General features: G+C 39.2%; 1 protein-coding gene across 1 annotated transcript; it reads right to left on the reverse strand.

The window, feature by feature from the left end:
• Window positions 1-9,557: 9,557 nt before the first annotated feature.
• Window positions 9,558-12,639, reverse strand: LOC108999593 (putative calcium-transporting ATPase 13, plasma membrane-type). The gene has a single exon (XM_035695576.1). It carries the CDS (start codon window positions 12,586-12,588, stop codon window positions 9,619-9,621), a length of 2,970 nt encoding a protein of 989 aa, XP_035551469.1. The 5' UTR covers window positions 12,589-12,639; the 3' UTR covers window positions 9,558-9,618.
• Window positions 12,640-12,865: the final 226 nt, after the last annotated feature.

The following is a 12,865-nucleotide window of genomic DNA, read 5'->3' on the forward strand; positions in this document are numbered from 1 at the left end:
GGGCAAGGAGAGAGAGAGGGAAGGGAAAAGTGAGGGAGAAAGATAGGGGCTGGGGTTTTATTCTAAACCCAACGTCTAGGGATCTACGCAATGATCTAACGATGGACCTCAAACACTAATTTAAAATGCATAAAATATTAACTTAATTAAAAGTATTGAGGGTAATAAAGATAGAATATTATTTAAACTAACTTTAGATTATTAAATAATATTCGTTCATCATTAATAAAATGATGAAGTCTTATTTAATATTTTAGAGAATAAAACCATTAAATTAATTAAAGCTTTAAACATAATTTAAATCTCATAATATTTAAAATAGTCGAAATCGTTTTAATATGATTTCCGACGATTATAATATTTTTGGAGCTTTTCAAGAATATTATAATTGTCGTATTTAAAATCAAGCTTAAATCAATAACACTGAAAATACTTCTTATAAATATTTCCAGTACATTTAAAACACTGGGCATGCCTTAGAAGTTATATAATATCTTTGAAAACACGCCATCGTGGTTTGGCATGCATGACGAGGCTCACAGTTCCAAGAGAGAAGGGCAGACTGTTGCATAGTTTTTGTCCTCGGAATTTGCTTACGTCAGAAAGAAGGAATGTACGTCAGAAAGAAAGAAGAGTACGTAAGAAGGAAGGAGCAGGGTGTTACATTAGTGACCAAAGGAGCTCTACTGAGAAAAATGCCGCATCTCAGCTTGAGATCATGGTACTTACACACCCCACATAAAATCCATTTAATCCGCAAACCATAAAATTACAAAGTCCAGCTTACAAGCATTATTCATAGTCCAATAGTAAGAATTCTAGCAAATAGTTATAAAATATAAAACAAGAAAATAATAAATATTGAGAAAATAATTACATGATGGAAAGCAATGCAACAACAAATACATGGTGGCAAATAGTATACGTGGAGAATTTTCCAACCAACATTCACAGGTTATAATTTAACGCAAGGGAGGGAATTTCCAGCTCATATTCACAAGCTAGAAACCAATGCAAAAGTGGAGAAATTTCCAACACCCCCTTGTTATTGAAAGATAGCATGACAAAGGGTAAAATCCCCATGTCACAATGTAATATTAGGAGTAATTGAAACAAGGGCTATTAATGAGTGTACAAAAGTGCACTCTAAATACCCTAGTATTATTAGACTAAAATACTAAAATATAGGTAGAAATTATAGGAATTAATTTATAGGAATGAATTTATTCTTTTATTTATTTTGAGATCATTTTAAGCACAAATTTTTTTATATTTAATTTCAGATTCATAAATTGAAGGGCATGCATTTTGACTTGGACGTGGGACCAAAAGACATGGAGCAGCTTTATTCCTCTTGGAAGGCTAGCAGATTTGGCCGGCACTTCTTTTGAGTTTGAGATGATTGATGGAAGATGAAGGTGGGATGTGAGAAGCAATTTGTTGTGGAAAGGATTGCATGGAACTTTGAATATTTGAAATTGGCGTAAATGGATGGAATGCTAGTGGAGGGGGATGGAATTATGTTTTCAAAACTTGAATTAATTCTGGAATGAAGTGTAACCAACCATCCGTAAGGTTCTAACTACTACGAAAATCAAGCTCCTCAACTTAAGCGGCTGCGTAAGGGAGGGCTACTATGGGACATATCCAAATTAGAAGAAAAAGTTGGGAGGCTTGAGGCACAATTACAAGCCGGCTACCATTGCTTCTTTTTATTTGTTTTACACCATATGAATCATGTTTTTAATGACACATGCCACAAGACTTCCAAGGGGAGAAAATAACGGAGCCATCGGGAAATTTGTAAAAGAGTGAGGTAGCGTGATGCGTGAGGACGTATATAATTGATTGTTGGCTGCTCGTAAAAGGTTGGCCTAGCTGGGACGCTCACATGAGATCGGGAATAAAAATTGGATGGCTGCCGTTTGCTCTATTTTTTATCTGGAGATTTTTGCTGCCCATTACATTTATGGATAAGTAAATTTTCAAATAGGTCTAGGGATGAACTTGCACAGTAGATGGTATTTTTATTTATTTTTAATTTATGTATGTATTTTTAATTACTAAAACTCTTTTGTTTTATCATTCTCAATTCATTGTTGATGTTTTCTTATCCGAATAATCATATAATTTATTTTGTTTATGGATTCAGTCATGCTTTTTCTAATATTGAATGGATTAACTATTTGATTATGTTCGGATCAATTATTATCTTTATTGATTTAATTCTCTGCTGCAATATCACTTCTTGAGTATATTGTCGTCGTTGGATTTTCTCAATAGTGATAATAATTTACGTATTTCAAAAGTGGTGAATGATTTTTCAAATGGTTACATTTAGTTTAATCTTTGTTTATAAATATATACCTTCCAATTAAAAATTTTGGGAATTAAGTTTCCAATTGAGTTATTCAATAAATTAAGAATAATTAAAGTACCGGATTTGTGCAAGGGACTTCCGATGCTTTATTGTTTGTCAAATTTGAATACTTTTTGCGTTCGTCACTTTGCTTCATTTTAATTTGTATTTAAAAAATTAATATTTGTTCTCCATTAATCATTTAATATTTTTCTTTAGTTTCATTGTTCTTTCTACTATTCTTTTAATTTGTCTCTCTATGAAATCAACACCCCAAAACTGTGCTACAACTATCACGTTATTGTTTGGGCGTAATCAGTTATACAACACTATTTACGCAACAGAAATAAACAGTTGTACAATGAGTAAAGGTTCTATTGGAAAATCACATATCACAAGTTCATTGGGTTCTCAACCACAACACGGAACTCCAAAAATAATCCCAGCGATCCACAAGGCTCTCGAGCCTCGGCCACATCACAATTACACAAATCATCCGATCACTTCACATGCCACTCGGCCACATCACATAACAACACAATCATCCAAACACTTCACACAGCACTCAACCATATAACAATAATATACAACTTGTAGCTCATAATTTTCATCGGCAGTTATTTTCAAGCTTAGTTCGAGAGCCACTTACAGCACGGAGGAGAAAATTTATGGATGATCACACTCATCCCAATCTCCGATACTTCCTATGGTTATCAAAATGCACCAAAGAGAGATTAGTATGTCATGGGTTGGCCGTGATTGACAAAATTAATCAGTGGCTATTATTTATTAATGTTATGTACGTTTATTAATGATATAGCAGAACATTGATGAGCTGATCATATATTATATGTTATATTGTTAGCTTAGCTATTGATCAGTTTAGTTAATCCAGTAAAAATGTAAAATCCAATTCAAGTGCTATACATTATATATAATGAGTCGATGGAAGTATAAACTACATGTCCAAGAACTAGGGAGAAAGTCGACCTTAAAAGACTCAGAAATTTTACCAAGTGTTGGAGCATTGAGAACCTGCATGACAAATTTTAATAAGCTTGGAGAAAGACAATATAACTTTTTAATAACTCCATTTTTTTTAATAAGACCATTCCCTCTCAATTTTCAGACAATCCAAAAGTATTAGCACAGATCAGTTGTAAGAAAGATGGAGAAGAAATTCAGAGAGAGCGAGAGAGAGAAGAAGAAGAAAGCATCACTTTGGAATATATTATATATTTTGAATTCTATAACTTTATTCAATAATATTATTGTATACTTAATTTATTCAAAACCCAGGAATAGTACTTTTGGCGAAAACAATAAGGCAAACCATGGCCATTTTCCATTTGGCCATCACTCTATCATTCTCTGTAGTTGTTTTAACATGAATTAATGTGTGAGGAAATATCATCCAATAAATGGGATTGCAAAAATTAGATATCGGATGGTTTTCTAATCACATTGATGAATGATATATTATTTGTAACCGTAGTATCTATATTTGTTTTTTGAAAATAATGCTAACTTCTCATTCGTCATCATCTTTTGGGTATACAGCCTATATCATGTAAAACTGCGCTATACACTTCCTGTGGACACTCTTCCATCCACACACATTCTTCCTTTCTAGACAAGCTAGCCTAACTTGGCCAAACAATGGGCCACATTGTTACCTTTACTCTGTATATACTGTAAAGACCAACCTCTTCTGCTATACAATAGCCCTTGAATATCTTCTATCAAGTGACCATACCACCTCCAGCACTCTTCCTGCTTGTTAATGACCTTGATTATCACTAATGCATCACCTAAAAAAATGGCAGCTAGGACATTAAGTTCCTCACACAACTGTATTGCCCTCCGGAGAGGATTGTGCCAAGTGGGGGCTGGGGGCACCACAACTGAAGACTCCCCCTCCTCCTTATCTCTTCTTGCCATTTCCAAGTGATACACACTTTAGACATTAAAGAGACCATTTTTGGTGTGACCCCAATTAACTTGTCCTTTGTCCTTGACAAGCTAATTGGAATGTTGCATACGAGTTTAGCTTCCTCCTCCCCCAATGTATCTCTGTTCACATACTCTTTCTAGCAGCCATTTGCAGCATCAATCAACACCTCCACTTTTGAGTTGCTGTCTAGGTTCTTCACAGGGGATTGTACACAGTAGGTCGAAGGTTTGGGAATCCACCTATCCCCCCAAACCTTTATATCTTTTCCATTAACCACCCTCCAAATAAGACCTTCCTTCAGTAAGTCAAGAGCACCCCAAAGGCTTCTCCAAATCAGAGAAGGATGAAAGCCCAGTTTAACATGCAACAGGTCATTATTTTTAAAATACTTTTCTTTCATGATCCTAGTAGCAAGGGAGGTAGGATTAGTAAAGATTCACCAGCACTATTTTGAAAGTAATGCCTTATTAAACCCCTCTGAATTTCTCAACCCCAACCCACCAGCTGCCTTGGACTTCCCCATCTTTCTCCAACTACACCATTGAATCTTCTTCTCGTTTTGCTTAAAACCCCACCAAAACCTAGTCATCATCCCCAAGATGTCACTGTGCAGCTTAACTGGGTGCTTGAAAACACTCGTGTAGTAATTTGGTATAGCTTGGATCACAGCCTTGAGGAGGACTTCCTTACCTGAGGGAGATAGAAATTAGCTTTTCCAGTTATTAATCCTTTGCCAAACCTTATCTTTTATACCTCGAAAGGTATTGTACTTTGACCTTCCAACAATTCCTGGAAGCCCTGAGTACTTTTCATAACAGCCACTTACTCTAGTGCCTAGCTCAACCTAAATTAGCCTTCTATCTTGGAGCTTGGTATTAGAACTGAAAAATACATCAGTTTTATGCTTATTTGGGCATTGACCCGAGGCGTGCTCATAAACCTCAAGTATACCTTTTATTTTTTCTCAACCCTCCTTATTTGCCCCACCAAAATGGACACAATCGTTAGCAAATAATAAATGTGTTAGCCTAGTACCCCCTCATAACAAGCACCCCCTTATAGCTCCTCTCTGCTCATGGAAATTAAACAAGCTGTTCAGTCTTTCAGCACACAGCAAGAACAAATATGGGGACAAAGGGTCACCCTGCCTTAGTCCCCTATATGGCTGAAACAACCTACCAGGCTGACCATTAATCAAAACTTGACTGTGGAAACACACGTCATAATGAGGCCTGTCCATCTGTCATCAAAGCCTAGCCTCCTCATCACCCCTACAAGTACCTCCACTCTACCCTGTCATAGGCTATGGACATGTCTAGTTTGATAGCCATGCTCCCCACCCTCTCCAATCTTCTCTTCTTGATTGAATGTTGGGCTTCGTAAGCTACCAAAATGTTATCAATTATGAGTCTTCCTGGGATCAAAGCACGTTGAGAGCTACTGATAATGTCATTGAAGACACCTTTCAGCCTGTTTGCCAAAGTCTTTACAATGATTTTATACAACACATTGCAGACTTATTGTCTTGTAATCTGTGATTGAGACAAGGTCTTTTACCTTAGGGATCAACACTATGTAGGTGTAATTAAGTGGCTGGTGCATAACTCCCCCCCTAAAAAATCCCATGACAACACTGCACACCTCATCCCTAACAATTCTCCAGGACTTTTGGTAAAAATAGGCCCTATACCCATCAGGCCCAAGAGATTTTAGAGGCCCCATCTAGAAACCTGCAGCCTCTACCTCCTCCCTTGTAAGTCTCTAAGCAACTTGTTATTCGTAGTTGCAATAACCCTCCATCAAGTTCAAACACTCTGAAATCATGCTATCAGTTGGCTCATTTGACTAGAAAATACCCAACAAATATTGCTTAAAGTCTGCTGCCACATTTTTCTACCCTACTTTGTGTTTCTGTCTCCCTGAGCAAACCATGTCCTCTTTGCCCTTTGCTTCCACTTGAGATTTTCTTGTTCTACGAGCAATCCCATCTCCAATTTCAGCTTCATAACCACCTCCACAGTAGAGAACCTTGTTGAGTCTGTTAACTTCTCTGGTTGTTCAGATTTCTTTGTAATTTCACTTGTGTTATCTTTTTCATTTTTCTATTCCAACAGACTAGAGCTCTACTACAAGTTGCTAAGGAATATTGAACTCTATTTAGTGAGTATTCACCTTTCCTCCATTCCTTTTCGACCACCTGCTCACATCCATCCATCATTGCCCAATTGGCGTCATACCTGAACAACCGTGCCCTTCTCTGCTCAAAAACATTCCCCTCAGCCATGTGCATCAGCAAAGGTTTGTGATAAGAGGACCTTGTAACCAGCCCCTCAATGATAACCTTTTTGAAATTTGCAATCCAAGAACAGTTGGCCACCATTTGATCCAACCTTTCCTTAGTGAAAGCTGAGTCAATATGCATATTACTCTATATAAAACAATTCCCTCTACATCCCAGATCATACAAAGAACTGTTTCAAAAGCCCCCATTTGTGCCTCACTCCTTTGACAACCCCCTTGCTTTTCAGATTGGAATATTATCTCATTGAACTCACCCATTACACACCATGCAATCTGACCCCCAAGGTGTAAATTGGCCAACAAGCTCCACGAATCCCTTCTTTTTCTAGTTTTTGGGTGCCCATAAAACCCAGTCAGTAGCCATCTAGAAGTGTCATCAAAGCCTCTTACCCATGCATTGATATGCCACTGTGAAAAGTTCTGTATCTCAACCTCATTTTCCTCCCTCCAAAACAGTGCTATACCCCCATTCCTACCCACTAAATCCACAACAAAACAGCCCTGAAAACCTAGCCTCCTGTGCACCCCATCAAGTCTATTAGCATTAGTTTTTGTCTCAATAAGAAAGACAATGTTGGGTCTCTTCTTCTCCACCATCAGGGGGAGGTCTTGAACTGTCCAAGGGTTCCCAAGCTTTCGGCAGTTCTAGCTTAAAAGATTCATATTGATTGGCGGGGCTGACCAGTAGCCTCCGCCAACAAAACATCATTCAAAGCACCCTCCTCAGCAACCTACTTCCTCACCTTAGTAGCCCTCTCCCTGTGTAGACCCCCTCCTTTTGAGCTGCCCTTCTTTTGTGACTCATAGACTGAGTGGATTGTGCAACCATAGTATTTTGTGCTCCAGCTCCCCTCTTCCATTGCCACTTCTTTAGAATCTCCACCCTTCCCTCCTGGCCCTTCACAAGTTTCCCCAGTTCCCCTTGAAGCATCACTTTGTCTCCACAGTAATCCTCCCCCTCTAAGCCTAAACCCAGAGACAGAGTCAGTGGCCTGTCTTCCTCTAGCAGTACACATGCCTTCCCTATCACCCCCTCTACCTCCCCCACAGGAATTAATGCCCCCTTCTGAACACCCTCATAGCTCTCCCAACTCTCATCCCCTCTTTTTACCTCATTTTCTCCTACCCTTCATTGGGAAGTGAGCACAATTACTTTCACTACTTTCCCCCTCACCCCATCCCTCCTCCCCTTGTTTTCTATTTCCCTTCCTCCCCCTTCAAACCCCACCTTGACCTCCTATGCCCATTTGAGGAAGCCCTAAACCATAGTCCAAACTGACCCCCTTCTCTCTCCACACACCACTCTTTCTGATGAACAATCCTTCCACATTTAAAACACACTCTCGGGAGTTTCTCATAGGTTAGAGGGCCCCACATGTTCTGCCCACCCAACCTTACAATTCTTCCTCTAGCCAGCACCTTTCGTAAATTGCACTCGATCCTCACTCTCAAGCAGTCCCCCCATCCAACCTAATCCTCCCTTACATCCACACCCTTACATCCACAACAATAACTCTCACAATTGAACTCCCCACTACCACTCCAGTATCATGATTTATGCTTGCGAAGGGAAGATTGTGCAATCTAGCCCAAAAAAAACTCAATCTCAAACTTCATGAGATGCAGTTGAGTCAATCCATCGAATGCCTTCAGAATAAAGACATGATTATCGAATAACCAAGGTCTTCCCTCCAGTATCCGGTTCTTGTCATTTAGAGTCGCGAAGGTAAGAGTAAAAAAATTATATCTAAATTCTTTGAATATAACTAGGCCACTTACCTCCTAGATCTTCTCCATCGTCTTCCTGACCACCTCACTCCCAATCGCATGATCGATGAAGATCTTGCCTACTACGCTCTCTAAGTACACCACGCCACTTTGTGTCTTTTGTCTTTAGCTCAATCGAGGCATTCTCCTTCTCGTTAAGATGTAACCGCTCCCAAACTTCCTCTAGAACTTCCATCCTCATCCCTGAATTCACAGCATAATCAGGGACTAACCACCCCCCACTCCACTACTGAAGCAGGCACGGACTTTGGCACTACCTCTAACCATTTTTTGAAAAAATGTCTAGAGAGGAGACTCCTTCCTCGTTAATTTTTACCTTATTGTCTATATTTGACTCACCTTATATATATATTGTAATGTATTATCTAGGTTAGATTCCTAATTTAATATATGGCCAGGTTTATGGTAGCCAGGCTATGAGTTCTACTCTTTTGCGATTCTATTACCAAGTTTGGATAAATCGCTTTCATGTATTGATCTTAAATATTTGAGAAGATTACAAATGATAAGAAAATAATGTATTGAACAAAACACGGGATCAATCATATCGCCCCTACCAATTCATGCTATCCAAGCATTTGAGGATGCGGTGTACTCATTTGTAATGTGTGTGTGCATGTATCTATATATATAGATATAGATTTGTTAAATGAAATGACTTTTATGTTTACTACGTGAAGAAAAAAAATTATTTGTGATGAGTTATAATTTGCGATGAAAATGACTATTTACAATGAGAATGGAGGTGAAAGATACAAATTGCAACTTTGCAAGGTATTGGTTAAGATAGTTTGTGATGCTGCAAATTAAGTTTACCTTTCAAGAGTTTTAGACCCCGTTTGGATTTATAGTTGATCTCAACTTATTTCATATCATCTAATCATTACAATTTTCACAAATTCTCATATAAAATACAATAAACAATTCAACTTTTTCAAATCTCAAAACAATAATAATATTAAAAAAATAATATTCTAACAATATTTTATTTATCTTTCATATCAACTCATTATCCAAATCACACTTTAGTAGGCCTGCCAATTGATATAGAAATTCTTGAATCCAAGAGTAGTTAAGACTATCTAATTCTTCGTTACGTACAATAGTACATTAACCATTTGGTTGCACTAATTAAACAGATTATATTTGTTGAGAAACGAAGTTCAATATCATACGGGTACAATCACTAAGAGTCAAGCCGAACTGGATTTCATCATCAATCCTCGATTGAAACCGGAATGAACTTGACAAGCCAACCTATTGGCCATGACAAAGCTGCAAGTCCAATGCAAGCACCCCATTGCCCCCAATCCAATCTCTGAGTGTTGGCAAACCTTTTCAGGGACTCCACCATAATCACTTGAATAACTATGGTAATTCCAATTATTGCTAAAAACATCTTGCTGGTTAGTAAACCCGTGAATATATTCTTCTTCTCCAGTTTCCTTGCATTAAATTCGTTGAAGACTTGGAAGAGGACAAAAGAATTGAAAATGAGGGTGCTATTTACCTTCTTGTCTACACCAAAGATGGATACTCCTTTGAAATGTAAAACCAGTACAATGGTAACTTGATACAGAGCTTGGGCAATGAGATTCCTCCACATGATTATGGTTATAAGTGGCTCAGATCGACCAACCGGTGGCTTTTTCATGAGATCATTAGTGGGTTTTTCAGTGGCCAAAGCCAAAGCTCCCAAGGTGTCCATTATCAGGTTCACCCACAGTAGCTGCACTGCAGTAAGTGGAACCTTACCGGAAGCAATGGCCGCAACAAGGTTGATAATAAGGGCAGCAGTATTTACTGTCAGTTGAAACTGAATGAATTTTTGAATATTGCTGTATACACATCTTCCCCACCTCAAAGCTGTCTCTACAGAGGTAAAATTATCGTCTAGAATTACTATATCCGAGCTTTCTTTTGCCACTTCAGTTCCTTGGATTCCCATGGAGAGCCCAATATCAGCTTCCTTTAGAGCAGGCGCATCGTTAGTTCCATCGCCTGTGACTGCAACTACATGGCCTTTCTGCTTCAAGCACTGTACCATCAGAAGCTTGTCAAAGGGGGTCGACCTGGCCATTACATGGATTTTATTGATCTTTTCCAGTCTCTCTTCAGGTGAGTAATGTCTGAAGTGCACCCCTTCTACTACAGATTCATGGTCCAGATTCTCATCAACATTAAGAATCCCGCATTCAATAGCTATAGCCCTTGCTGTGTGCACATTGTCACCGGTGATCATTTTGATGTTAACACCAGCGGCTCTGCAAGATTCTACTGCTGTTTTGACTTCCAGCCGACATGGGTCTTTCAAGCCAACTAACCCTAGAAAGGTGAGTCCATTTTCTTCAAGCTTCTCAAGAATCTGTCCATCTTCTTCTGCCATTTCTTTGTGGGCAAAGGCAATGCATCGGAGGCTTTTTGCTGCCATGTTCTTAATAATAGTCCCCAGCTGTAGTCTTTCTTCCTCGCCAATGGTTTTCCGCATCCCAGCTCTATCGTAATAAGTTGAACAAGAGGCTAGTATCATCTCAGCAGCTCCCTTCCAGTGGGTATGAATAGTCTTCTCACCGTTCTCCTTCACCAAAACTCCGCTTTTCTTTTTCAGTGAATTGAAGGCCTCTACATGGATTGTCTCATAATTTTGCTTAACTTCTTCGATATCCATTGCCAAACTAAACACAGCCCAAGAAAGTATTGCTTTTTCGGTTGGGCTACCCGAAATCTCTGGAATTGATGCAGAATGTGGTTTATAAATCATACCACCCGTGTTCAAACCAACCGCTTGATGCAAGAACTTGAGAACATTGTTTGCCATATCAAAAGAAGTATAATCCCTGAGTGCTTCCTTTCCAAGCCAAAATTCTGTGACTTCCATTTCGTTTAATGTAAGTGTTCCTGTTTTGTCTGTGCAGATGGTTGTGGCTGAGCCCATTGTCTCACAAGCAGATAGTTTTCGGACCAGGGCATGATCAGCCATCATCCGCTTCATAGAATAAGCCAGAGTTAGAGTAAGAGCCAAAGGCAAGCCTTCAGGAATAGCCACAACGATAATAATCACAGCAGCAGCAATCATGCCCACCACTGCGTTCATAACGTCACCAAACATTGTCTTGGTGCCAATGAATTCCCTATTTCCACCGTCATCTTTGGTATTTCCTGTGAAGTATCGAATCAGGAGAACTGCAAGAACAAGTGCAGCCACCATGAACCCAACATTCCCAATACATGAAGATAGCTTGCTGAGGCGTGCTTGCAATGGCGTCTCCTCTTTCAAGTCGCGGTTTGTCGAACTCATCATCCGACCCCATGCAGTGTTCATGCCAACAGAAGTGACAAGCATGAAACCGAAGCCATCCGTCACCTTTGCGCCCGATAGCATAAAGGGACTCCTTTCATAGATCTCAATAAGGTCAATTTCTCCGGTCATGCTAGACTCATCCACCTCCAAGGAATGCCCTTCCAAGAACAACCCATCTGCGGGAATCCGATCACCAATCTTCAAGTACACAATATCACCCACAACAACTTCAAAGATCGATATTGGCCGCCGCCTCCCATTTCTCACAACTTCCACTCTTATATCACTACTCTTTTCTGAAAGCTTGTCGAATTGTCTTGATTGCCGAAAGTTGCTCACTGCTGACACAGAGACAACCATAATGACAGCAAGAATGATACTTCCGCCTTCGTACCACCCATCTCTCCAGCCATGTTGTTTGATCCCGAAAGTAAGAGATAGTACAGCACATACCAAAAGTATAATAATAGTTGTATCTTTAAAAGCTGCAGACAAGAAACTAAGGAAGCCTTTTGCAGGTGGATTTCGGTATGTATTTTCACCAAAAACAATCTTTCGTTGGATAAGATCTGTTTCACCACCATTAATACCATCTCTTACCTCAGTTCGAAGAATTGAAGCAATATCTTTAACCCCTCCAATCTGACTCAAAGACTCAAAGTTTTTGTCTCTTACCATGTCACTAAACATTTTTGGATCAACGTTAAAATATGAAGCCGGTTTTTCGCGCGAAGAATTCTCCTTAAGGCGGTGCACATCGATGGTAACGTAGGATAGGGTGCGCAAGAGAGGACCAGTCTTGTTAAGAATTTTCTTGGACAAAGAAGTAAGAACCCTGGTGAAGTATATGGCTGTGATAGCCAACCGCCACCTCCGTTTGTGCATCTTAGAGATCACCGGCTGGTCTTCTTGAACACGGGTGGCTATTTGGTCAGTTGTTCGAACCATCGCAGCAGACTTGAAAACGGAGAAAAATGTTTGTGATAGTGTGAGAGAGTATAGCGTCTTGGGATACTAGAAATTAGTAATTCAGAGTAATCCTAAAAGCTAGCAGAGATAATAAACTTATGGTCAGAAGTTTCCTCGTAGTTTCTCACTAGACTACTTCTACTGAAGTTGTAATAGTGCCCATGACAGTTCTTAAGGGATATTGTAAAACTTA

The sequence above is a fragment of the Juglans regia genome, chromosome 11 (assembly GCF_001411555.2).
Source record: "Juglans regia cultivar Chandler chromosome 11, Walnut 2.0, whole genome shotgun sequence".
Classification (NCBI taxonomy): Eukaryota; Viridiplantae; Streptophyta; class Magnoliopsida; order Fagales; family Juglandaceae; genus Juglans; species Juglans regia.